Source organism: Patella vulgata, chromosome 6 (assembly GCF_932274485.2).
Source record: "Patella vulgata chromosome 6, xgPatVulg1.2, whole genome shotgun sequence".
Taxonomy (NCBI): domain Eukaryota; kingdom Metazoa; phylum Mollusca; class Gastropoda; family Patellidae; genus Patella; species Patella vulgata.
The window spans coordinates 62,312,305-62,339,047 of record NC_065884.2 but is presented as its reverse complement, the minus strand read 5'-3'; the positions used below and the strand labels follow the sequence as shown (position 1 = coordinate 62,339,047).

At 37.2% G+C, this 26,743-nt stretch overlaps 3 protein-coding genes across 3 annotated transcripts; all 3 read right to left on the bottom strand.

Annotated features, from left to right (window-relative positions):
* Positions 1-571: 571 nt before the first annotated feature.
* On the bottom strand, positions 572-5,196 carry LOC126824456 (tektin-3-like). The gene is made up of 9 exons (XM_050553688.1): positions 5,084-5,196; positions 4,464-4,642; positions 4,072-4,157; positions 3,312-3,449; positions 3,075-3,145; positions 2,339-2,482; positions 1,436-1,658; positions 1,132-1,286; positions 572-809 (listed from the first exon to the last, which is right to left on the bottom strand). The coding sequence occupies exons 1-9, from the start codon at positions 5,194-5,196 to the stop codon at positions 572-574; spliced, it is 1,347 nt and encodes a 448-aa protein (XP_050409645.1).
* A 5,711-nt stretch (positions 5,197-10,907) lies between these two features.
* Positions 10,908-17,428, bottom strand: LOC126824455 (tektin-3-like). Its single transcript, XM_050553687.1, has 9 exons — positions 17,316-17,428; positions 16,574-16,752; positions 15,912-15,997; positions 15,298-15,435; positions 14,656-14,726; positions 13,778-13,921; positions 13,107-13,329; positions 11,739-11,893; positions 10,908-11,145 (listed from the first exon to the last, which is right to left on the bottom strand). The coding sequence occupies exons 1-9, from the start codon at positions 17,426-17,428 to the stop codon at positions 10,908-10,910; spliced, it is 1,347 nt and encodes a 448-aa protein (XP_050409644.1).
* Positions 17,429-21,415: 3,987 nt separating this feature from the next.
* LOC126824454 (growth hormone secretagogue receptor type 1-like) lies at positions 21,416-26,376 on the bottom strand (the record flags this gene model as incomplete). Its single annotated transcript, XM_050553686.1, has 3 exons — positions 21,416-21,430; positions 25,520-25,613; positions 26,003-26,376. Coding segments are annotated over 3 exons (483 nt in total), but the record flags the coding sequence as incomplete, so codon positions are not given.
* Between the last annotated feature and the right edge of the window lie 367 nt (positions 26,377-26,743).

Here is a 26,743-nt window from a genome sequence, read left to right as displayed (position 1 = left end):
GACATACCGCCATTTTTACACCCAATTTCACAACCTCTATAGATTACACGCGAAAAACAAAACTGATTATATAAAATTCTATTTTCCACATTAGCTGATTTACTCGATGTAGATTTGAAATCGGAGTTATCTGCCCGTTATACAAAGCGATATAAAATACAACCCCCCCCCCCCCGAGAAGCGTAGAGTTAAAACCGTAGTTATCCCCACTTCCCACTTTATATAAAGCGTAATAAAATAACATCAGAAAAATCGTGAGGAAATCTGTCTGTTGGATTTCGGGAATTGCAATTTTAATAAGGAGTGAAATAACGCAACGTGTTACTAGAAATATTAAAACCTAAGAATTTGGCACAATAAAATATAATTCACTGTGGTTTAAAATAATATAAAATACTCATATATTAAAATATATAAATTAAATATGTTATTTACAATTTAAAGCGACCGCGATATGTACAAAATCTATAATTTACACACAAAAACGTAATAAAATACCATCAGAATAATCGTGAGGAAATCTGGCAGTTGGATTTCGGGGAATTGCAATTTTAGGGAATGAATGGACAATTTAGTAACTTCCGGGCACCATTTGAAAGATTGGACCGACTTTAGGGTCCATAGGGAAGCCCTTGCGCATGCCCATACAACTCTTAGAATCTAGTTTCAAGGAGTTTTCTTTCACACCAATATCGTGTTCGAGCACAGCTTTGGTTTTCAATAAACGAGCTAAACTAATCTCAGATGCTTTTAGGCTTCTCTTCAACATCATGATGGAATCACGGATTTCACCAACTTCATTCTTCAATCTGATTGAATAAAAAATATGAAACATATAAAAAAAATATTATTTTGGATGATGTACCGATAAACAGTCAGGGTTCGTATTCAAAGGTTTTTTTAAAGTTGAGTGAAAATATTTCATTTTTCCACTTAACTAAGTGTGTTACTTTAAATTGGTATTCAAAGGCTATATGTTGCATCTCCTTGACTATGTGAAAAACATAACGCCACACGTAAATTATGGAATACCACCACTGCCAAAAATCACGAATTTCTAACTTCGCACTTTCTAACCATTCGGCCATCCAACCCCTTTTTAAATCAAAAGGTTAAAATGTGTTAACTTACGATTTCATGACGGGATCGTGACAAACTTCAACATTAATTCTTCTGGTTCGTTCATCAAGTCGAGTTTGGGCGACTTTCATTGGGTTTTCTTTGTCTTGTATAGCTTTACGTAGTTGTTGAATATTTCTTTCCATGTCAAATATTTCTTGCATTGTCTGGGTAGAAAAAGAGTACAAATGTTTTAAAAGTTTTATCTGATCTCTCCAAGATTTTACATTAAGACAGAACTCGAAGGACGTTTGGATCTATGTACAATAAACCATGAATCAACTTGAATATGAATGTTAAAAACAATTTAACTTACTCGTTGTAAATGTGCTTGTAATGTATTTCTGGCGTTTGTAGTCTCGTGGATTCTCGTGTTGAAGCAGGTATTCACGTTGTTATAAATATTCCACATCTCACTTGCGCATGCTCTCATCAAGGCATCGATTTCACCTCGAAGTCGTTCAGAAGCAGCCCGTTCTTTCTGAGATCTGGCGATGTTTTCTTGGGTATATCTGCCCCATGATTCGGGGATGGTGATTCTGTGGTAATTAAAAACAATGTATTAGATAGAAGGTGAACAAAATGTGTAAAGAGATATGTGGTTCTGATTAAATTCTTCAAAGTTCGAACTGCACAATGTAAATAACTTAACAGAACTGTTGTGGTTTTATGGAATGGGGCCCGGCTTCAATTACCGGAGTTATACCAAATCAAACCAAGCCAAAGTTCCAGTATTACTACGCTAGATTATAAATAACCTTCATGATTTGCATAACGGTGTTGTTTTTTTTAACGTTAATTGGATTATTGTCTAACAATCTGATTAAAACACAGATCCTATTTCATTTCGTTTTTTATTGTTCAAAATTTCGTTTTACTTGTCTTTACTACACTAGGATCGGGAACAGTTATCTTTGACGTATTCTGGATGATGTGAGGGATTAGCCAATAAAACGGTCTGTTACGGCGAGCTTTTGGTGTGATGTGCACGGAACTGTGGGTAATCCACTAGAAACATCAATGCTTATTTGTTAATCAAATGTCTGACGTCATAGGGTCAAAAAGCCGCACGTATGACCTCTGACGCGACCCCCCCAAAACAACTAGTCATATCTTCATGTAGTGTAGGCCATCAAAAGTATAAAAGAAACGAAACGAAATACATGAGACCATTTACCGCAACGAATAGTTCAATAGAATAAGAATTATAACAACTTACGTATTATCAACATTTTCTATACTGGGGAAATACCCAATACCACCTGATGAATTCCTCAATTGTTGCATTCGATCATCCAGTCCCTGTGCGTGGTGTTTATCTTTAGAGTCAACTTCCAAAGCATGCTGGGCAGCCCTGTCTACCCTGTAATAATTCAAAATAGAACAGCTTTTATAATAATGTAAAGTATACAGATAATGCATATAGATCAATTCCCTGACTATACCAAATTCCCCAAATATACCCAATTACCCAAATGTAAGGCCGGCTGAAGCTTACGCTTCAGGGCACATAACCCTGGACTGGAGCAAAAAGCGACATTAGTTCACATTGCTTGAAACTTTAGGATTACGTAGTGCCGTGTGGAATTTTGATGGATGAATAGCTATTGAATCCTAGATAAAATTGGACGGGTTTTGGTGTTTATATGAATTTGTTTTGTTGAAACATTGCTTCTGTTAAATCCAAAATTGGGCGAGTTTATGGTTTTGTTTTAATTCCAATATTTCTATTTCATAAAAAGAGCCAATACTCAAATCTCACGTCACCATTGTACTAAAACAGATTTTAACAATTTACTAAGCTCTCTTCTCCAACGATCATTATATATTAATGCTATTCATTCCAACGAAAGCTGTCGGAAGTGAAAAATACCTAGGTGGAAATATATTAATGCTTTTCATTCCAACGAAAGCTATCCGAAGTGAACAATACGAAGGTAGAAATGTCAGCTTACTTAAGTTGTGCCATGGCTTTCTGTAGACAATGTTGCATCTTGTTCTGACATTTCTTGATGATTTCAACTTCCTGTGTAAATAGATAGATTAATAGATAAGTTATGTAAAATTCTGAAGTAAACAAGAAGTGGTACTAAGTGTTTATAAGGAGTAGTCATACCCGATGGCGTATATTTACAACATTATCCATTATAAGACGATAATAACCCAACTGTCAGCAGATATAATGGACTTACCTTGATGAGGCTTTTTTCAACATTGTCGTTAACCAGGTCAATACCTCGTCTTTTTTCACGATGCAGCAGACATTCTTCAGCTACATGTAAAGGATTGGCTGTATCACCTAAAGCTTTCTCTAGTGTTCGACGATACTCCTATAGTAATAGAAAAATATTATCTCATAAATTGGATATCATATGAAATGTTACAAAATGTTTTTAATGGGAGGTAACTTTGTCATTTTATTCAGATTGGAGATGTGTCATTTCAACGATAGAGAGAAATGGGGTTAAACGTCCACTCGACACAAACTAGGTCATTTTGGGACTAACATATGTTTCAATTTTATTTCAATAATTCGCTTGCGCGTAGGGATCTTTAGCAGTGCGGGGGGAGAACCCGGAAAAAAAACCATGGGGTTGGAGGTGACTTAATGACAAACTGTCTGATACAATGTGCACGTGTTAATCATTCGCCCCCCCCCCTTCAACAATAACATGGCTAGTGCAAAATGCAATGAAATGGATTTTAACATCCTCCTGTTATGCACCGACTGGGCATACGTCATGTAGTGTGCTATGAGGGAAATTTTGCACAAACAGTGGCTCTAAGACCTACTTTTAAATCGAATTCCAACTGTCCAGTATTCGTTTACGTTCACCCCATTGTGTACATCGGACCTGACCTAGGTATTTCTTCCCATCCAAACGACTAGACAGTTATTATTGCCAGGCCCTAACATAGCCAGTAAGTGTTACCAAACTGTTGTTTGCTTACCTTAAGATTTTCTATTTCTGTAGCCATTTGATTAATTTCTGTGTTAAGTTCACCTTTCATGTAAGCGATGTCATAAACTCTGTCACCTGAAGAAATATATATTGAGAAGCTACTTAAATATCTAAGATATGACGTAATATATTAATAAACAGAGAGATACAAATATCACGTACTTTATTGATTGCCCTGAGATACCCCACTGGCCCAGTAATCAGCGGATAGGTCTACCGGGTTTCATCCTAGTGATTATCGGGATTTTCCAGCCAATTGTGACCTGTATATTCCAGTACAATTACTAAACGCCATTGAAACAATTAATTTCCTCTTGTCACGTCCAACGAAAAGTTTCTATTCGTTAGTATGGTGGTATTATAAAAGAATTGAAAGCTTACCCAATCGTTTGGTGACGTCATTTTGCCTGTTGCGTGTTCTGGCATCAGTTTCCTTGATGGCTCTCCATGCATCAGCTCGGAGACGTTCACCATGTGCTCTTTCTTTTTCCGACAGATTATAGTGAGTATTGTTAGAATATCCCCAATCTCCAACTGAATATCTGTTATACACCGATTTACTGAAATAAACACACAGTTATAGATTTTACATCACCGAAATTAGGGATCGTTTCAGAATGTTTTGTTATACGTAGATTCACTGGGAACAGTGGTTAGCATTTTAAATCACCGAAATTTAGGATAATTTAATTTGTGTGGTTTTTTTTATAATGGCTTTGACAAAATGTAATAATCTTTAACCTTTAAATCATCAAAATCGGGGATCGTTTCAGAATATTTGTTACATTGGACAATACAAAGTGTGACACAATTTAAATTATCCAAATTATGGATCATTTCAGAATGTAAGTAACTATATATCTATATCACTGAATATAAGTAACTACACCATGTCTGGAATTATCGAAACAATTCATATAAAATTAAATCTTCATTCGAATCAAATGGTTTGGGCACTTTCAGAATCTTGATCATTGAATTAATATAAGAATAAAACTTACGATGCTGGGTTGTAGTAAGCCTTAGATTGACCTAGATCTAGAGATCTATTAAGATGGCGTGCTGGTGTTCTATCACTGACCATTGGTAACATCTTCGACATCTCAGGTGTCATGGAACCTCGAGCAGATAATGAATCGTAGTAAGCCATTTCTAGAAAAATAAATTAATACATATCTTTAAAATGGATATGATATCGAAAGTGTGAAGAAAAATCGATATGCCTTGTACATATAAGCGTGCTCGTAAAAGAACCCATTGTCAAAATTTTCCTCGCGGTACACTGTATGGCGTAGGTTCGTCTTCATTAGCCCTTTTTGATTTCTGAGCTGTGAGTACTATATAAATGACGACAAACACGATGTGGCCTTGAAAATTAGTCTGGTTTACTTTGATTTACGTTAATCCCAATCTATATGAGCAGATTAGATCGACTAAACCCGTAATTCTACGCTATGATTTAACATGATATAACCATATTGATATAATAATAATTTATTTATATAACTATATTAATCTAATTGACTGATAATTCCATTCAATAGTAAATTTTATTAGTAGTAGATATACATGTAGATAAACATCTAAGTTGAATTATTACAATATATAGATAAATATCTAACTCGTAAATCGAAAGTAGAATAGTAAATTGGCCAGTGAATTGACGACTGCTAATACCGCCATTACTGGATGTCATTTGATTCAAGATACAAGAATTAACTGGTGATAATGGAACGAAAAAACGAAAGTAGAATAATAAATTGAAAGTAGATTAGTAAATTGAAAGTAGAATAGTAAATTAAAAGTACAATAGTAAAAAAAAAGTACAATCGTAAATTGAAAGTAGCTATAACTTACTTGATATATAATAAACGTTCGTCTCAAGTCGGTGCTACAAGTAGACTGATTGTTACTATACTAGATGTTACAACTGATATGATTGGGTCTGGATTTCTTCCTACCTTTATAGGGGATCGAATAAACGCGATTATGACTTGCCGCCATGACAACAAACCGTTACCCACTAGTTGGCTAGGGTAATATTATAAAAGGTACTCAAGCCTCTCAATATTGCCGGCAATGATCCGAAGTAATGCAATGGGGCTTAACGTCCTATTTTTTTCTGCACCAGGGTGGAGATGGGTCATTTCAAGACTAACATGGTTAGTGAAAAATGAAATGAAATGGGTTTTAACGTCCTCCATTTCTGCGCCAGCCGGACTAATGAATACAGGCATACGACATGCAGCGTACTATGAGGGAAATTTTGCCCGGATAGCGGCATTTCTCTTCGTTGATTTCTAACGGCCATTCGTGCAAGCCAACGAATATACATTTGGGTCATGGGTTTATCTTTCCAAACCGAATGACTAGACGGTTTTCCTTGTCAGGTCCTACGCTCCACGCAACAGACATTTTGTAATGGATAATTTAACGTAAAAATGGATAATCGAGACATTGTTATACCAAATTCAGTAAGACGGCCGAGACTAGAATAAAATTCAAAGGCTAATATCATTTTTCTATTGCCCGATTCGGACACGCTAAGATTTTGGCATGCATGACATATATATATCCTCAAAAAACAGTACCGGCACTTGAGAATGCAATATTATCAAGTGTTTAACGTCCACTCGACAAAAACTAGGCCATTTCGGGACTAACATATGTTTCAATTTTATTTCATTACCACGCCACTTGACTCAATGACAGACCTAATCATGTAACGAGGACGCGTTAACTAATCGGCCACCTACCCGCCGCCACCCCCATAGGAAAAAGAAACAGCATGTTTCAGAGGCTTGCTGGGCGGGTAGGCAGGACAGGCAACAGTCTATTCTGCCCTCATAACTGCAAAAACAAAGGAAACTAGAAATGGCCATTACGCTGGAATTTCCTACCAGGGTATAGGCGCATCTGTGGCTATGTGGCTTTCTTTCCAAAAATGTGCCCTCTCTTCTGAAAAAGTGCCCTCAGCTACTCAAGAAAATGCCCTAATGACAACATTGAGCCCTCTTTTTCTGCCCTTCCTTTGTTCCAACCAAACTCAGAAATAACTATATACGCACAGATGTCCGTTTTCACTGTTGATGCAAGGGACCTATGTAAGCTCAATCCGGGCCCGATTTCACAACCGGATTAATATTTCCATAATATTCAAAATCAATTAATTTGTCTTAACTTTATTTATTCATCTAAATAAATTTAGGGGAAAAATCGGAAATTGCAACACAGGTGACGGGACGTCTTTTGGCGGTAAGTATAGCCTACTCATGGCCAAGGCCTATACGCTAACGATTACCACGAATGCTATTAGCATTGAATCTGAATCCAGTATTGTGTCAGTTTACTTTCAATTCTAACTCTCCCTCATTATCGAACAGAATCGAATGAAACTTGGCAGGTACCCGTCGCAAGGAATACCAGTCCCTTTTGGGGCTTGTTTTTCTTCACTCACAGGTCGTTTAGGTTTTGTTTGCTGATTAATTATAATCCGTTAACTAAGTGTCAATGTTTGGTATGCCGTGGCTCAGACATTCGTCAAATTGATTCTATAATGAGCCCACGCCCCCCCCCCCCGCATCTTCACTAGACGTCTTAATCTGCTTTAACTCCGCACATCTTATCAAGTCCTTCACGTAATACCCTCTGACCCAGCTGTGGGCTTATCTGATTCATCGATGATCGCGAATACCAAGTCTCTCGCTTTCCAGCTAAAATGTCTCCCTGTGATAATCGAGTTTGGACGACATTGCTCACGCTTCTGCGTTAAAGGGGGATAATGCCGCTATAAGAGCGGGAATTGCAGACCAGGCGTTGCGTCAGGAACCTGCAGAATCCGAAAAATCCCGGTACACTAACAAGGTATTTTAGTAACAAATGAAATGAAATGTTTGACTACGATTGGACTAATGTAGACGATCATAAGTCATACAGTGTGCTATCAGGAAAATTGTGCCCTGACATCAGCGTTACGGTCTACTGTCAATGTTTTTTTGTCCCATCCGAAAGACTATACATTTTAAAACATGATCTTATAAGGGCCATTTCACGGAGGGACTGACGAAGACACCTGTCTAGTCATTCGGACGAAAAACCGAGGTCCCGTGTATATATTGGAATGCACGTAAAAGATCCCCTGGCAGTTGGAATTCGATATAAGAGTAGGCGAAGGGCCGCTGCCCAGGCAAAATTTCCCAAATAACACACTGTATGGCGTATGCCCGTCTTCATTAGCCCAGTATAGGAGCAGAACAGTAGAACGTTAAACCCCATTTCATTTCATTTATAAGTGCCAATTCATTACTGGTCACCATGAGAATAATCACGGCACATTGCCAGTTGGTTATTGCACATTTGAGGAAACTTTGATGCTTATTTCATAGACAGTACCGGATCTTTTATGGTGCACGTGAACCTTTGGCTACAAGACTCATGAACCAGATTGTGAAGTCAGAGGGCAAGTATATAAGAGTCTGCAACAACTTGATATTTTTTAATGCGACGCAAGGATAGTGCCATTATTCCCAATGGATTTTAAAAAACTTTAACTGGGTTGTATTTGATTGTTATTTGTGTTGCATATTCTGTATATATTTGTCTTTTATTCACATACCTGTATCATTTGCTTGATAAAGACGGGAGTATTCTCGTCGGAACGTCGCTTAATATTAAACTCTGTAATAATGTATCCATAAAATTTTACCTTGCGTTAATAATATGTTCAATTACTAAATGCCAATCAAAGAAGATAAAAATATCTCAACATCTTAGCCCGATGCAGTAAAGTAGTGCGTTAAACCCTATTTCAGTTTCAGTGGCTAAGCTAAACTTGGATTAGTTTCGAAACGAGCTGTAATGTATACAGTGGCGGCGCTGTTTGCCCTCCCCCCCCCCCCCCCAAATAATTTTAGAAAATAAAAAAAAGTATTTGTGATACGTTTCGGTAATCAGTACCTTCTACGGTGAATAAATCCCACATCCCCACTCAGTCATAAACTTGCATGTTGTAGAGCATTTCCAACAGTCTATTTTTCAAACTTTTCTTGGCGAGGTCCATAATGGACTCGCTACTTTGGCGCTCACAAGGGGACTTCGTTGAGGTTCGCAAGTCCGTTCGTTTGACATTTTGTTCTCTAGTCGGATAAACTAGTGATCAGGCGACGAACGGTATCTGGGCAGATCTATTTATCTCGACGATCGGTGCCTGACAGAATACTGTAAGACAGCATTTCCGGCAGTCTATTTTTCAAAATTTTCTGGGGGAGGCCCCCTACCCCTAGTTGAAGCTCGCGCCTTTGCCCCCTTAACCTTGGACTTTGCCCCAGCTTTGCCCGTCCAATCACCGACGGCTGGCGCCGCCACTGAATGTATAATTAGTAAATCGAGCCCTCAGGTAGTGCTGGACTTGGCAGTATGAACATTATTTTCCAAACAAATAAACAATTATCTTTACACACTTTATTCCCAATATTTCAAATTAAAGCAAACACTGCATTTAGCATAAATTAAACTGGTAACTTTATGTGCCCCATTAAATATTCATGAACATTATTTTCAAAAATTATTCAAGCCGAACAAACAATTATCTTTTAGATAAATTACACACATTTCATCACAAAATTTCAATTTAAAGCATACACTGCATTTAGCATGAATTAAACTAGTAACTTTTTGTGCCCCATTAAATATTTATATTTAAATAATTATATACAAGTTGGTATTAATTAATTAATTAATTATTCTAATTAATAATACAGAAGCCCAGTGGTCATTAAATTAATTATTTATTCTACACTCAAGTTAACACAACACAAGCCATCCTCAGTTTCCTTAGTGGTCTCATTCCGCTCTAGTCCACTAACTTAGTTGGGTAGAACGGAATGAGACCATAAATGAAACTAAGGATGAACACAGGTTCAAATACAACATATCTTACAATTATTATATACAAGATTATTTCTAGTATCTAGTAGATAGTATAAAGATAATTATAAAGATACAAAACATTGATAAAAATACAGATCTATAATTCGTTTCGTTTTTTTATACTTTCGATAGCCTACAAAGACAAGTAAAACGAAATTGTGAACTATAAAAACGAAAGGAAATGGGATCTGTGTTTTAATAGATTCGTAAATGGACGAACCACTAGAAATACAATAAACATATTAGAAATTATTTCCTAAATTAAATAAATAATCTAATATAATACAAAATAATTATTACTAAACAACCATGACAAACAGATTATAAATAAACACTTCTAGATCTATGTTAAAAAATATATATACAAAATTCCGATCCATTAAATAATAACAAAAAAGTGATCAACGGAAAAACGCAAAATGTTCCTAAAAATATTCAAACATGAGAATTTGGCACAATAAAATGTAATTCACTGTGGGTTAAAATAATTAAAAATAATCATATAATAAAATAAATATATTAAAAATGTTATTTACAATTAAAAGTGACCTATAGATGTACAAATTCTATAATTTACACACAGAACGGGGAAATAAATCTATAAATTACACCCAAAAATGGTGCAGGGAATAATGGTGTGGCATAGGGCATATAGCCGTTATAATTATTGATAACTAATTCCATTAAATAAAACATTTGATCGAAATATTAAGTTCTCTACTCCCAATATTTGGTGATTTGCTAAAGGTAGATTAGAAATCGGGGTTGTCTACCCCTTATGCCTAGATATAAATACTTAACCAGGCTAAAATAAAGCGAAATGTCAAACCACCAGAATATTTGTGAGGATATAATTATGTTGGATTTTGCAATTTTCATAACGAGTGAATTGACAATTTAGTAACTTCCGGGCACCATTTGAAAGATTGGACCGATTTTAGGGTCCATGGGGAAGCCTTTGCGCATGCCCATACAACTCTTAGAATCGAGTTTCAAGGAGTTTTCTTTCACACCAATATCGTGTTCGAGGACAGCTTTGGTTTTCAATAAACGAGCTAAACTAATTTCAGATGCTTTCAGGCTTCTCTTCAACATCATGATGGAATCACGGATTTCACCAACTTCATTCTTCAATCTGAATAAAAATTGTAAAAATAATTTCATTTTGAGTAATATATCGATATTCATTCTGTTTCCTTGTGTTATATGACTGTAACCTGACATTATTGCCCATGGGACACGCCATGAAAAATAACCTTTTGATGCAATTATGGTTGTCAAACCAGGGCCCTTATTCACGAAAACTTAAACTAAGTTACAACCGAAATTTTAAGAAATACTGCAACTTCATTGGATATATGCAAATTGATTTTACTGGTCAGCCAATCGAATTGCATTATTTCTTAAAATTTCGATTGTATCTTAGTTTAAGTTTTCGTGAATAAGGGCCCAGGGCCCTGTTTCTCGAAATCTTAACTGAAGAAAAAATCCAAATTTTAGTAGATACTTCAATTTTGATTGGCTAAGAACTAAACTCAATCTAATATTATCCAATCACATTACTAAAATTTTGATTTTATCTTAGCCAAAATTTCGTGAAACTGAGCCCTGATCTGTCAATTTAGTTTTGATCAATTCTGCAGAATTATACGAATTCATTCTTTTTCCATCTTTAGTTACGTCTTTGGTAAAATTATTTCACTTCAGCAATAAAATGCGTTAACTTACGATTTCATGACGGGATCGTGACAAACTTCAACATTAATTCTTCTGGTTCGTTCATCAAGTCGAGTTTGGGCGACTTTCATTGGGTTTTCTTTGTCTTGTATAGCTTTACGTAGTTGTTGAATATTTCTTTCCATGTCAAGTATTTCTTGCATTGTCTGTGGAAAAGAGGTCAGAAGTTTTCAAATTGTATCTGATCTCAAAAATATTTCCATTTTATACTTGGTTCCCATTGTCGTTCGATGCTTTACGATAGTAGTAGTGTCCCTATTGAGTCCACGGTCCGGTACTTGCAGATAAGTTCGAATACATTTCGACACGATCAATACGATTGCTATCACTGACCAAAAATCCTTATAGGATTATCACGACTACCCCACGATTTCAATCGTAGCACGAATCGTGATAGTGGGAACATAGCATAATAAGGTAAACTGTAAGATTTAATAAGTTTGTAGGTGGCCATAATCATACATTATGCAAGAGCTAAATCTGCCAGTTGCAATTCTTTCTTTATGCCTGAAATGTTATCTAAATTATTGATAAGACATTAATTAACTTATCCAGACCATAATCAACTCTTGATGACATCGCTAGCCTGCGATATTTACTGGATTAGAACGCGGTCTGCTGATTCTGATTAAATAAAAAAATGGATAATCGAGACTATGTTTTTTATCATTCCGACTTTAGTAATGATGATCGAGGCTAGGCTCAAAATCCAATCGCTAAATACTCGAAATTTTCAGCAAATTCCCTTTACATTATCTAGTTTTTAACTATTATAGTGACAACTACCAGCTCTTTATCTAATCTCCCATAATGTATCTTTAATATAGTATGTTATAACCCCATGCAAACAATGTACATGGTTGGCTTTTAATAATAATAATTACAATACTTATTTAATTTTGATCGCAAGATTAGAAGATTTAGTTAGTAATCCAAGAATAAACATGATTATGAACGTTAAAGATCCATTATGTTAGATTTTGATAAAGCACTTACAGATCTTGCTATAATACTTTAAAATAATACAGGAGAATATATTGAAAATTACTGTCTAATCCCTTTATTGTTAGCGAAGGTATCGCTGTTTAAAGTAAGAATAGTGTAGTCTCGACTGTCATTGCTACCATTGTCGATTATCTATTTTTAAAATTAAATTATGAAATGGCGTTCCTGTTTCAATCCGATGGTCTAGAGAGTGGATTATGGATCATGTGAATAAATGTCTAATTAATAATTTATCTAACATTGGAGGCCAAAAAAATAGACTCGCAAAAAGCTGATCATAAAATGTAACCTTGACATCTTAATACATCTAAAGCAGAATAACACGCATAGAAAACATAAACTGTTTTTACATACTCGTTGTAAATGTGCTTGTAATGTATTTCTTGCGTCTGTGGTCTCGTGAATTCTCGTGTTGAAGCTTGTATTAACGTTGTTATAAATATTCCACATCTCACTTGCGCATGCTCTCATCAAGGCATCGATTTCACCTCGAAGTCGTGCAGAGGCAGCTCGTTCTTTTTGAGATCTGGCGATGTTTTGTTGGGTATATCTGCCCCATGATTCGGGGACTGTGATCCTGTGTGATTAAAAACAAAACAATAAAATTAGACATAAAAGGTAAATACCAACGAGTTGAGACCTGGATCATGCTATATTTGATCTTCGGAAAAATTAAGAATATAAAAGTTCTAAATGTCATTTTTATGAAAGTGGAATATCGTTTCTAAAATAAATGTTAAATAAATGATTCGAGTACATTTTAGCTTGGATTGTTCCCCGCAAAAATTAGATAATGCCCAAATGACGCAAAGGACGTTCTGCGGTTTTAAGTATAGTTTATTATATTATACTAGTAAATTATCATCAAAGTTGATTTGTTGATATCCCGATAGTCCGCTCGTCTGTGGTCCCCTGATAGCAGTTCATCCATAGATGAGGGTCTGTTTACCGCGGCAAAAATAGTTGAATGGAATAAGAATTATAAAAACGGACAGTTTAATACAATATGAAATACAACAACTTACGTATTATCAAAATTTTCTATACTGGGGAAATATCCAATACCGCCTGATGAATTCCTCAATTGTTGCATTCTATCATCCAGTCCCTGTGCGTGGTGTTTATCTTTAGAGTCAACTTCCAAAGCGTGCTGGGCAGCCCTGTCTACCCTGTAACAATTCAAAATAAAACAGTTTTTAAATTTTGAAAATTAAGTAACTATGACTTTCTCTGAGTATAATGATATAAAGAATACAGATAACAATATATATAACAAGTACGTTCTGATTGTACATAGGGGGGGTTGGATGGCTGAATGGTTAGCGTGCGCGCGCTGTATCATAAAGTCTGTCATTGAGTCGACTGGCGTGGTTTCGAAACCCCGGTTGTACGTGACAAGGAGTAGGGTCGCCTATCCAACCTCGTGGGTTTTCACCGGGTCCTCCGGTTTCCTCCCACTGCTAAAGACTCCTATGCGCAAGCGAATTATTGAAATAAAATTAAACCATATGTAATTCCCGAAATGACCTAGTTTGTGTCGAGTGGACGTTAAACCCCATTTCTCTCTCTCTCTCTGAGATGGATGGACATTGCTTGAAACGTTAGTTTACTGTAGTTGCCGGACAATAACTACAATATAATATGGAAGTTTGGTGGAGCAATAACTACAGACTGTATCCCAGGTAAAATTGGTTGTATAAATTGTTTGCTTGATTGGGACAAAGGGGCCATTGTGGAGACACCACTCTTCCTAACCCCAGTATTTTTTTATTTCGTAAAAGCGATAGACTTTATCTAATTACACAATTTCTAAAAGTCGGTGATGCGACCACTTTAAATAGTGCTATCAGATGTGCACATCAAGTGACAAATACCAAGGTGGAAATACAAAATGTCAGCTTACTTGAGTTGTGCCATGGTTTTTTGTAGACAATGTTGCATCTTGTTCTGACATTTCTTGATGATTTCAACTTCCTGTAAATATATAAACAGATTGATAGAGTTAGGCAGGACCGGATCAAGGGAAGGACTAGGTGGGCTGCAGCAAGGGCTCCCAGTATTAAAGGGTCCCCAAATTAATTCGAAATATCCTTTATATATATGTATATATATATACATAAAGCAGATTATTTTATAATTTTATTCATTATGTTGTATATGTTTGTGCCTAATAGATCTATCTATCTTGTATACCGAGATATAAATTGGATTTGTGTGTGACGGACAATGACCAGAATATGTCCCCTTTCACAGTTGATACACGGACCCCAGTGACATCGTCAGATTACGTCGTAACCCGTATTATTCGTAACATGTTCATTAAATAATAATAATAATAACGACATTTATATTGCGCAACAATTCATCCCACTTGGGGATGCTCTAGTCACATGAAAATGTTCACATGATTAATTATAGTGACTAAACAGCCAGGTTTTTGATATAAAACGTACAAATATGTGAACGAAAAGCGGAATAAGGAAAAGGCAAACACTGTCGTATATTTTTACTACTTGGAAGATAATAACAAAAAATGATGTCTTACCCTAATGAGAGATTTTTCCACATTGTCGTTAACCAAGTCGATACCTCGTCTTTTTTCACGATGCATCAAACATTCTTCAGCAACATGTAAAGGATTGGCTGTATCACCTAAAGCTTTCTCTAGTGTTCGACGATACTCCTGTAGTAACAGAAAAATATAATCTCATATAATTGATAGCCGTAGATGATATGATATTATACAAAACAACAGGTAGAAGGTTTAGCTGTTTTGATGGGAGATAACTCTGTCAATTTACCCAGAAGACAGAAATGAAATGAAATGAAATGGGGTTTAACGTCCTACTGTTCTGCTCCGAACTGGGCTAATGAAGACGGGCATACGCCATACAGTGTGCTATAGGGGAAATTTGGGCCGGGCAGCGGCACTACGGCTTACTCTTATATCGAATTCCAACTGTCAAGGGATCTGTAACGTGCACGGAAATGTATACACGGGACCTCGGTTTTTCGTCCCATTCAAACGACTAGACAGCTGTCCTTGTCAGGCCCTCCGTCCTGCATCACTGACAAGTGGGAACCACGCCGGCCCAGAAGACCGGTGTTTAATCTCAACACGAGGCTGTTGATAAAGCTTCAAGAAATATAAATGTTTACCTTAAGATTTTCTATTTCTGTGGCCATTTGGTTAATTTCTGTGTTAAGTTCACCTTTCATGTAAGCGATGTCATAAACTCTTTCACCTAAGGAAGCAAACATTGAGAATTGTAGGTCAAGAACAAATACATAGATATTTACAAGATTTTAACAATAAGGGGATACTTGTCGAAACGTCGGACCTCTAGAATAAAACCAGTGATTGATTGATATCCCATAAAAATTATATTCTGTTTAATGTGTCTTTCAATCGCTACATGTCACTTAATAAGGATTAAGGGTTAACGAGCATTCTAGAAATAGAAGAGTAAGCAACACCATGTGTGTACCTAAATAGAGTCGCGTATGTGATTTTTGTTGTCGCCGCGGAAGAAATTGTCAGTAGAGAGGGCGCCAAAATGCCCGTTTGAAACTCAATTCTGAATATGATATGCCTTTAATGCTTCATATTCTTGATCATACTGTGATGCCGTCAGATTATTGACGCCCTAAATGAAACGGATTATTGATGATATTTGGCTGTAAACCTGTTGATATTCGGCAATGCCCCCCCCCCCCAGCCCACCTAGTCCGAATTCCAATGATTGCAAAAGTAATAGACACAAATAAATGAGAGGGGGTATCAACTGTTCTTTGTGGTATTTAAGAAATTGGGAGCTTACCCAATCGTTTGGTGACGTCATTTTGCCTGTTGCGTGTTCTGGCATCAGTTTCCTTGATGGCTCTCCATGCATCAGCTCGGAGACGTTCACCATGTGCTCGTTCTTTATTCGACAGATTATAGTGAGTATTGTTAGAATATCCCCAATCTCCATCTGAATATCTGTTATACACCGATTTACTGAAATAAACACAAAGTTATAAATTTTTAAATCACCGAAATTAGGGATACTTTCAGAATGTTTCGTTATACGAAAATTCACTTGGTACAACGGTTAGCATTTTAAATCACCGAAATTTAGAATCATTTTATTTGGTTTATTAGGGATCGTTTCAGAATATTTGCTATGCGCCGAAATTAGGGACCCTTTCATAGTTTTTGTTTTTCATTTTTTAATGGGGAAAACAGTGCTATAGAGTTTAAATCACCAATGCTAAAAATGTTAAATCACTGAAATTTGGGATCATTTTAGAATGTTTATTACAGTCGAATACACAAAGTGTAATGATATTTAAAACACCAAAATTGGGGATAGTTTCAGAATGTTTGTTAATTGAAAATAAACAATATATACCATTGTTGAAAACACCCAAATTAGGGATTATATTAGAATGTGATTAACTATATATCTAAGACGCAGACATCGTGAAACAAATGAAATATAATTAAATCTTCTTCCGAATCAAAGGGGTTGGGTCATTTCAGAATCTTGATCATTGAATTAATATAAGAATAGAACTTACGATGCTGGGTTGTAGTACGCCTTGGAATGACCTAGATCTAGAGATCTGTTAAGATGGCGTACTGGTGTTCTATCACTGACCAATGGTATCATCTTCGACATCTCAGGAGTCATGGAACCTCGAGCAGATAGTGAACCGTAATAAGCCATTTCTAGAAATCACAATAAAGAAAACTATAATATGTAACTATGATATTAGCATCCCGATAGAACAAACTGTCAGATGAATCTTTGTAGGCCATTTATAGAAAATAAAAATATCCTATAGCTCGATGCTGTATTGATCACATACATAGCATCCAATTGACTGTATTAACTACCAATATTAAAGATACATTATGGGAGATAAGATAAAGAGATGGCAGTTCTCGCTATAATAGTTAAAAACTAGGTAGTGTAAAGGTAATTTGCTGAAAATTTCAATCAAATTGATCCTCTATGAGCCGAGAAAGAAGCGGGTGAAATTTTTGCATAGTTTCGGTCATCATTACTAAAATCATTAATATAAACAGCATAGTCTCGATTATCCACTTTTTAAATTTAATTATCAATGGCCGTTAGCGGCATATAGGAATCTAATCCAGCCAACATCGAAGGCTAGCCTTGACATCGAGAGTTTATTATGGTCCGGATAAGTTAATTAATGTCTAATTGATAATTTAGATAACATTTCAGGCCTAAAGAAAGACTTGTAATAAGCAGATTTTGCTCTTGCGTAATGCATGTTTAAAGTTTCATTATGTAAAATGTAGTTCTATCTATGGTAGTTTACACATTGATAATGAAAAACAAATATTATATTGACAATTTCAGTCAAATTACGTTATTTTGAGCGAAGTTATCAGTGTTTGAAGTTTTGATAAAAAATAGCGTAGTGTGGATTGTCATTGCTACGATTGTTTCGATAATAAATAAAGTTTCGATTATCTTTTTTTAAATTAAATTATCAAATAGCGATAGTTTTTCAATTCATTAAAAATCACGACCACCCGATAATCTAGAGAGTCTATCATTGGACTTTGTTTATGAATAAATGTCTCATTTATAATTTAAGTAGCTAAGTCTCTAACTCAATATCATCCAAAATCTTCAACATTGAAAACACGATTTATTTGTCAAATTAAATCAACATTCATGTTGTGATCTTACCGGAAAAATATGGGCTTTTGAATGATATCCAATATTTAAGACAAAATAGACATTTTACCATTGGTACACGAATCGTGTACCATAATGCGCTTCAGCCCCAGTTGTATCAAGAGACTCGAGGGACGAGGCTAGACACATTGCACCAAATCAAACGGCGTATGTAGACTGGAATAACCAGACGCTAGAAATGTGCACTCGCTTGAGACTGCTGGCTTATTTCGCCGAACATAACTGATTTGAAATCGGAGTAAAAACGGAAACCATTGAATGTAAATCAGTTTGTATACATTCATAATACAGTATTATATGCGTTGCGACCCACTTTTGTCAATTTCTAGGTCCCAAATGTTAGCGATTTAGCTCCTTTAAATAGTACTTAAGGCCAACAGAAAGACCCGCAATAGGCAGATTTAGCTTTTACATAATGTATGTTAAGTATGTAAGACGACCAAAGATTGTTAAGTTAATACACAATGCCATTTAGAAACCATTTCGCAAAAATTAAAATAAAAAAACCGATCGTATTGAGATTTCTTAGCTTAGTTTATAAAATATGTCCACAAAAAGAACATAAGTGACAAATCCCAAATGACCTTACAATTAAGTGAATTAGCAGATTACTTCATATTGGTTTACGATAATCACATTCAATATTAACAGACACAGTGGACTAAAGCTCTACTTCTATAACATGATGTAACTTAATGATATGGGATAACTAAATAAATAATTTATTTATTTAACCATGTTAATCTAACTTAATGTTAATGATGTCCAGTATTAAATCCTATTATTAGTATATATATTTCCCAGTGATTGTTATTTATATATAGATCTGATGTATAGGAAGAACTTATAAGTCAAGGCTCCACAGAATAAATAGTTATTTCATAGACCCATGGAGTTATTACAATATATTGACAGATTTGAACGCCCGTGTAGTACGGATGCGGGGTGGGGGGTACAAATGTGTTTAACGTGTGCGCTATGGGTCATACGGTCTGGCATTGAGTCTAGTGCTGCTGTTGCGATCGTTACTGAATGCAATTGACTAAACATACAAGCATTAAGTCTTGAAAATGAAATGAAAAACAAAAGTAGAATAATAAATTGAAAGTAGAATATTAAATTGAAAGTAGCTATAACTTACTTGGTATATAATAAACTTTCGTTGCAAGTCGGTGCTACAAGCTGACTGATTGTTAGTATACTAGACGTTACAACTGATGTGATTTGGTCTGGTTTCCTAACTACTTTTATAGGGAGTCGAGTGAACGCCATGACAACATTAATACCCGTATTAAGATTCGACCCGCTTCATTACTTGTTCACGTAACTTAACCTACTCCAACCTTTGATTGCAAATGGATAATCTACTTACAGGTACTTGTAAAATAAGTATATCGTGAACACTATCTAAAATAATATTTCCAACAACAAAATATACCAAATGATACCTGGAAATATTTATATATTAATTCGATATCCAATTTATGATTTTGTTATACCATGTATAGTTTATACTTGGCCTGTTCTGGTACGGTTAATGCATGTAGAAAATTACAATTCCGGAACAAACATGTTTATTTTTGTAATTAATTGATATTGTTTCACAAAGAATTGCAGAATTTCTCTCAGATTGCAGGAGATTGCAGGAATGTCAAATAAAACAACGCTTCCGCTCCAGACCCCCCCCCCCCCTCTCTGCAAAGGTCTCTCGCATTTAACAGTCATGTTTGGGGATAACAAGACTTCCGTATGATTCAAAGTTATAAATTTTCGATAACGAAAACGTTTCTTCTCTAGATTCTTCTGCCAGCTAAAGTGTCACTACTTCGATTAAAGATGTCTTTTAACGATAATAATTAAAAAATAAACTGGGTTTTAACCGGGCTATGGAAGATGGGAATACAAGATGCAGTGTACTGTGAGGGAAAGTTTGTTATGGCAGCAGCGCGCTCCTCTATACTCTTTGTCGAATTGCTCTGTAGATAGGAGGTCCCGTGTTCGATCCCATGGATTCCTCTTGTCGGTGTTGCGGGACGCGGGGGGGGGGGGGGGGCTGACAAGGTCAAAAAGTATCTAGCCCTACGAATGGGGCACAGTGGTGTACAGGTTGGCAGACTCCCGAGAGCTTGAATTCTTTGAAGAGTTAAATGAATGAAACAGGGTTTTACGCTGGGTTAATGAAGAAGGTCTACGCATAGTGGACGGAAACGCCACTGTGGGACCAAAATACCACCATAGCACACTGCGTATGTCCGTTTTCATTAGGACTATATGGGGAGTTCGATAGCTCAGTGAGTAAGACGTTGGCTCGCTAACCTGGATGTCCTATGTAAGATCCATATGTTGACCGAGAAAGTTAATCAGGATTTCCCGGCGTTGTCCCCCCTTGTCAGTCGTGTATTACGGCGGGCCTGACAAGGGACAACGTCAGCCATTCGGGTAGAACGATAAAACCGAGGTCCAGTGTCAACATCGGCATGCAGTAAAAGAACCCGTGGCAGTTGGAATTCGATATAGGAGTAGGTCGTAGCGCCGTTGTCCGGGAAAAACTGTATGCCGTATATGCCTCTCATTATGGTGTAGTAAAAGTACATTTCATTTGATTTCATTAGGACTATTTGCCACCATTAATTACTAATTCTAAACTCAAGATAATAAAACTCAAGTCCTATAATTATATACAGTACAGGTGTTTAATAATTACTAATTCTACACAAGATCAATAATGTACCTTGCTACACATCGGCAATACTATATACCCGAAAACACCGGAAACACAGGAAAACACCGGAAAACAACCGGAAAACAAACGGAAAACACCATTTTATACTGAATACCGGTGTTTTCCGGTTGTTTTCCGGTGTTTTCCGGTATATAGTATAGCCCCTACACATATTGTACGATCGTTAATTTTATCAAAATTAGATTACTATAACAGTCTTCTTACTGGCATTTCATCTGAATTATTACAAAAAGTACAGAAGATACAAAGTTCTGCAGCCCGATTAGTTTCCTAATCACCAAAACGTTCTGGTATATCTCCAGTACTATATTCTCTGCATTGGCTGCGCATAAGTGAAAGGATAGAATTCAAATTTTAACAGTTGTGTATCAGTGCCTTCATGGAAATGCTCCTTCATATTTAAAGGAAATTGTTAATCCCTACCAGTCAATACGACCTCTGCGATCCCAATCTCAACATTACATTACAGTATCAAAGCGGAAACTGAAAAAAATTGATTTTAAATTATTTGAAATTTCAGCCCTCCCGTTAGCTTTAAAATCTGCTCCAACATTTTCAATATTTAAATCAAAGACATTCCTGTTTTCTAAATATTAAAAAAAACCCCTCTAAAGTAACTTAGAATTGCCTTTGTGTGCGCTTTAAGCAGACCCTATTGTTTGGAGTTTAGCGCGGTATAAGAATCCTATTATATCTTTTGTTTTAGCCTGATCGTCTAGATTTGTCGGGGATCACGTGGCTAAGTGGGTAAGACGCTAGCTCGCTAGCCTGGAGGTCGGGTGTTCGATCCCTGCATTGGCCGAGAAAGTTCATCCAGATTTTCCGGCGTGGTTCTCCCTTGTCAGTGATGCAGGACGGAGGGGCTGACAAGGAAAGCTGTCTAGTCGTTCGGATGGGACGAAAAACCGAGGTCCCGTGTACACATTGGCGTGCACGTAAAAGATCCCTTGGCAGTTGGAATTCGATATAAGAGTAGGCGAAGGGCCGCTGCCCAGGCAAAATTTCCCTCATAGCACACTGTATGGCGTATGCCTGTCTTCATTAGCCCAGGTTAGGAGCAGAACAGTAGGACGTTAAACTCCATTTCATTTCATTTCATTTCTAGATTTGTCTAGCATGGGCTCTGTTTTAGCCTGATCGTCTAGATTTGTCTAGCATGGGCTCTGTTTTAGCCTGATCGTCTAGATTTGTCTAGCATGGGCTCTGTTTTAGCCTGATCGTCTAGATTTGTCTAGCATGGGCTCTGTTTTAGCCTGATCGTCTAGATTTGTCTAGCATGGGCTCTGTTTTAGCCTGATCGTCTAGATTTGTCTAGCATGGGCTTTGTTTTAACTCCATACTCTAGGACTTTTCATGATTTGTTTGATTAATGACGACTACCCAGATCAGATATTCTGCCAGAGTGATCGGTCTAAACTTTCTTTGAAAATAGGTGTTTATGTTAAAACAGGTGACAACAGTTTACACAACATACGATTTTATATCGAAGCAGGTTACACATTTTAAGCAGTTACATATTATTAAAACAATAGTCTACATCAACGGTTCTCAACCTCTTTTGCCAACGGCACACGTTGGAACACATGAAAAAATAAATATGAAAAATATTTGTATTTTGCAAAATAAAAACATGGTAATTCAGCCGGAATACAACCGTAGACAGAGGCTAGTCATAGACATATAGAATAACTCAAACCAAATAAAGAAAAGCACAGCTAAGGAACTTATCAGTAGACACCAGTGAATAATACTCAATTGGGATCGCGTGTCTTTTCACATTTTCTTAGTGTGCCGTTCAAAATTTCGCGGCACACATAGGAAGATCGCGCGGCACACTGGTGTACAGTGTGCCGCCGCGGCACAATAGTTGAGAATCACTGGTCTACATTATATTTAAAAATTACATGTCTTTCATTCTCTCCACTCCATTCCTGCACAAGCCAGCGTGTCTAGATTTCTGAAAAACACTACATGATTGGTTCTTTCAGAATTCAAATGATCGTCCAATTTGTTGAACCCAAGGCACGCCTTTTATATTCCCTGATTTCTCGGATTGATTATTGGATTGGTTAATTACGCATAATGACGTAAGAAGTAGCCAAATATGTACATTGGCCCTGAGAGAATATCTGGTAAATCACAATAACACTATACATATACTGAGCGCCATGGAAAACGCATCACTTTTTTTCCCAATTATTTTATTACTAGGTGGTTTTGTATGTATAATATTATTGAATATTATGAACTATTGTTTCACACAATGCTCCCAAACGCAAAAAATATCGGTCCGTGTACACAAAAAAAAAATTGCACGAGATGCACATGAAAAACCCAATATTCACGTGCAGCATTGTGTTTGAGCCCTTTAAAAGCATGTTTTCAACTTAATGTGCAGTACATGATCTGTGAAACGTCAATCTGCCGTAATTTGTTGTTGGACGTGTGAAGGAATCGAGCTAGAGATGCCGAGATTTACTGAAAATCAACGGTATGAAGCCATGGGAATGTCCAGGGCTGGCATGTCTACACGTGCTATTACCAGACACTTCAATTCTCATCAGTCCACTATTGTAAGGTTGGTGGAACGTGTTCGAGTTACTGGATCAACACGTGACCGTCAACGTCCTGGTCCACAACGCGTTACAACCCAGGCTCAAGACCGCTACATCTGGGTCACTCATCTGCGTGACAGATTCCGCCCAGCGACTCGAACAGGTGCAGCACTCGTCGGAAGACAAGGACCAGTAAGTGCCAACACCGTAAGACGTCGTCTAAGAGACGTAGGACTCCGTGCACGACGACCTTATGTTGGAGCTATCCTCAGGGATCATCACCGTCAGCGGCGTTTGATATGGGCTCAAAGACACCAGACATGGAGAAGAGTAGACTGGCAAAGTGTGCTCTTCAGTGATGAGAGTTGCTTTCATCTTTATCACGCTGATGGCCGTCAATGTGTGTGGAGGTGTCTTGGGGAACGTCTTGCAGACTGCTGCGTCTTCGAAACGAATCGATGGGGTGGGGGAAGTGTAATGGTGTGGGGAGGCTTCACATTTCATCACCAGACCGCCCTACACATTAGCAGGGGTCACTTTAATGCTGTAGCCTACCGTGATGATGTCTTGCAACCAATTGTTATTCCGATGTTTCGAGCGCACCCACAACTTCAGCACTTCCAACAGGATAATGCACGTCCGCATACCGCCCGTTTTAGTATGGACTACCTGGCTGCTAACAACATCAATGTCTTGGACTGGCCAGCCATGTCTCCGGACATGGCACCGAGAGAACATGTCTGGGATGAGATTGGACGTCGTCTGTATAGTATCGGAGACCACAGATGCACACCATTGCTGCTTTAGAAGCTGCTCTTGTCCAAGAATGGAACAATTTGCCCCAGGCCTTCTTTCAAACATTGGTAAATTCCATGCGACGTCGCTGCACAGCGTGCTTAAGAGCCCGTGGAGGACACACGCGCTACTGACATCTGTGTCGTACTTTTGGTTTTGACCCCTCTGACTTTGTACCGTTGATTACAAATTAAACATCCATAAGTGTACAAATGTGTTGTTATTGATGTGTTCCCATTTGAATATTGTTCACAATAAGAAACAAAATAAATAAGATATGTTTACAGGATCATTTTGTTATACGAAAAACTAAGTGATGCGTTTTCCATGGCGCTCAGTATATAAACAAATTGGCCTGGAGTCACAGATCTCATGTCCTGTTATTCTCAAATTATTGAACACAAATTAATTACGTTTACTAAAAAAAACCAAAAAAAAAACAACCTACTTTTATGAATTTGGAACCAATAATATTAGATCGGGGCTATAACATTCCAGTTTTTATTACCTAATACTAAGATCAAATACAGCAACTTTTTTAACAACTATCCTAGTCTTTCAGGGAGTAGAGTGCTGTCTCACTAATTAAACGGTGCGGGTTCGATTCCATTGTTGGCCAAGAAAATGAAATTGCCTCGGGATTTTCCAGTGTGGTTTCCTCTGGAACAGACTGGGGGCCATGACAACGCACACCGTCTAGTCCTTCCAATGGAATAAAAACCGCGATCCCGTATACATGTTGGCATGTACGTAACCATTAGCAGGAATGCGACGGAGAGTGGACAAAATCATTATACACATGGGTAAGATTAGAGTTATTAACTGAAACACCATCCAAGAAGAACTCGTTTCGACCGACGCTCCATTTTTTTCCTGTAGTGTCGATTCTCTTCTTTTAAATTGGTCTCGGTAACTGTAGATAGGTTGTTTTTTGCAGGTTAGTACGAGTATTACCCGATTACGGAAACTCTTGCTACATACGACGTACAAGAAGAAGTTGATAGAGTAATTCAGCTGTTCCAAGATCTGAGCAATTTCTCTGAAGATGACCATCCCAGGTTGCGTAGCCTCAAAGATGGCCAGTCCTTGAAGGTAAAAGACAATATGTGCAATGCCTATAGAGGCTACAAGAACCACATATGCAATCGAAACACTGAGAAACATGGCGGTCGTTTTCCTGACTTCTTCGCTGACTCTTTGATTACCGGAGCTGATAATCGGCTGTAATTTAACACGCTGGAATAACTTGTAACAAGTGAGGGGCGTAAATATCATCATAAAACAAATGGGTATAATAGAATATATCATTGTTCCTACGATGACGAATATCCTTGCCAAATAGGCCGGTCCGGGTAATGGGGAATGCAGTCTCCGTTCGCTAACTTTGGTGCAAATGTCCACGCACCGTTATAAATGAATAAGAATGCGTAAACTAGCATCAGTCCTATGTAGGCGTTCCGCTTTGTGCAGATGAATTTAATTTTCAAAGGAAACCAGACAGCTACAAATTTCTCCAAACACAAGAAGACCACGAACCAGGAGGATGTCATTTTGGCGGAACGGAACATAAAGAAAAAAAGCTTACATCCTGCAGAGGACAAAGCTCTGATATCAACTCCAAGAATTTCCCTTACAAAACCTTTATTGAATGGTAGCATAATGATCAGTGTGGTATCGGACAAGGCCAAAGCTACAAGGATGACACTAAAGGACATTTTCCGGAACTGCTGACTCAGCATTACAATGATAGTTAGTGTGTTACCGCTTAAACCTATCACAAGGAAAACTGGAATTGCTAGGTAACCAATATTTTGAATTTGGAAACCGATCTTCTCCGTGGTCTCAAAATCCACCGCTTCATTGGTTGTGGAAAAACTGGATTCATTTCCGAATTTGGCGCATCTATGGGTGGTATTTATGAACACACCACCCCCTGTGGAGTAGATTGGTACGATTGTAGTTTCTGAACTGCTGTCAGTGTCAGTCGCATGGTTTACTTGGGAAAAACCCACCAATATGGAAAAGACTAGTATTGCACTTGGGAACCTACAAAATAAATATTTAAATAATAAAAGGTTATATCCTCGTCCAGACTACATATCTCTAGAATTAGATAGGTGTGTTTGTGTGTGTGTGTGGGGGGGGGGGGGACGTTAGATCATACGGATTGGCATTGGT

What these genes read in the sequence shown, in the direction of transcription:
- LOC126824455 (XM_050553687.1), bottom strand. Translation starts at nt 17,428, where the DNA reads ATGACTCCTGAGATGTCGAAGATGATACCATTGGTCAGTGATAGAACA. An exon ending in ATAGAAAATTTTGATAATAC is followed by an intron (nt 13,330 to 13,777) that starts GTAAGTTGTTGT and finishes TTAATCACACAG; the next exon opens with GATCACAGTCCCCGAATCAT. An exon ending in CACGATCCCGTCATGAAATC is followed by an intron (nt 11,146 to 11,738) that starts GTAAGTTAACGC and finishes ATTTTTATTCAG; the next exon opens with ATTGAAGAATGAAGTTGGTG.
- LOC126824456 (XM_050553688.1), bottom strand. Translation starts at nt 5,196, where the DNA reads ATGACACCTGAGATGTCGAAGATGTTACCAATGGTCAGTGATAGAACA. An exon ending in TGACGTCACCAAACGATTGG is followed by an intron (nt 4,158 to 4,463) that starts GTAAGCTTTCAA and finishes ATATTTCTTCAG; the next exon opens with GTGACAGAGTTTATGACATC. An exon ending in ATAGAAAATGTTGATAATAC is followed by an intron (nt 1,659 to 2,338) that starts GTAAGTTGTTAT and finishes TAATTACCACAG; the next exon opens with AATCACCATCCCCGAATCAT.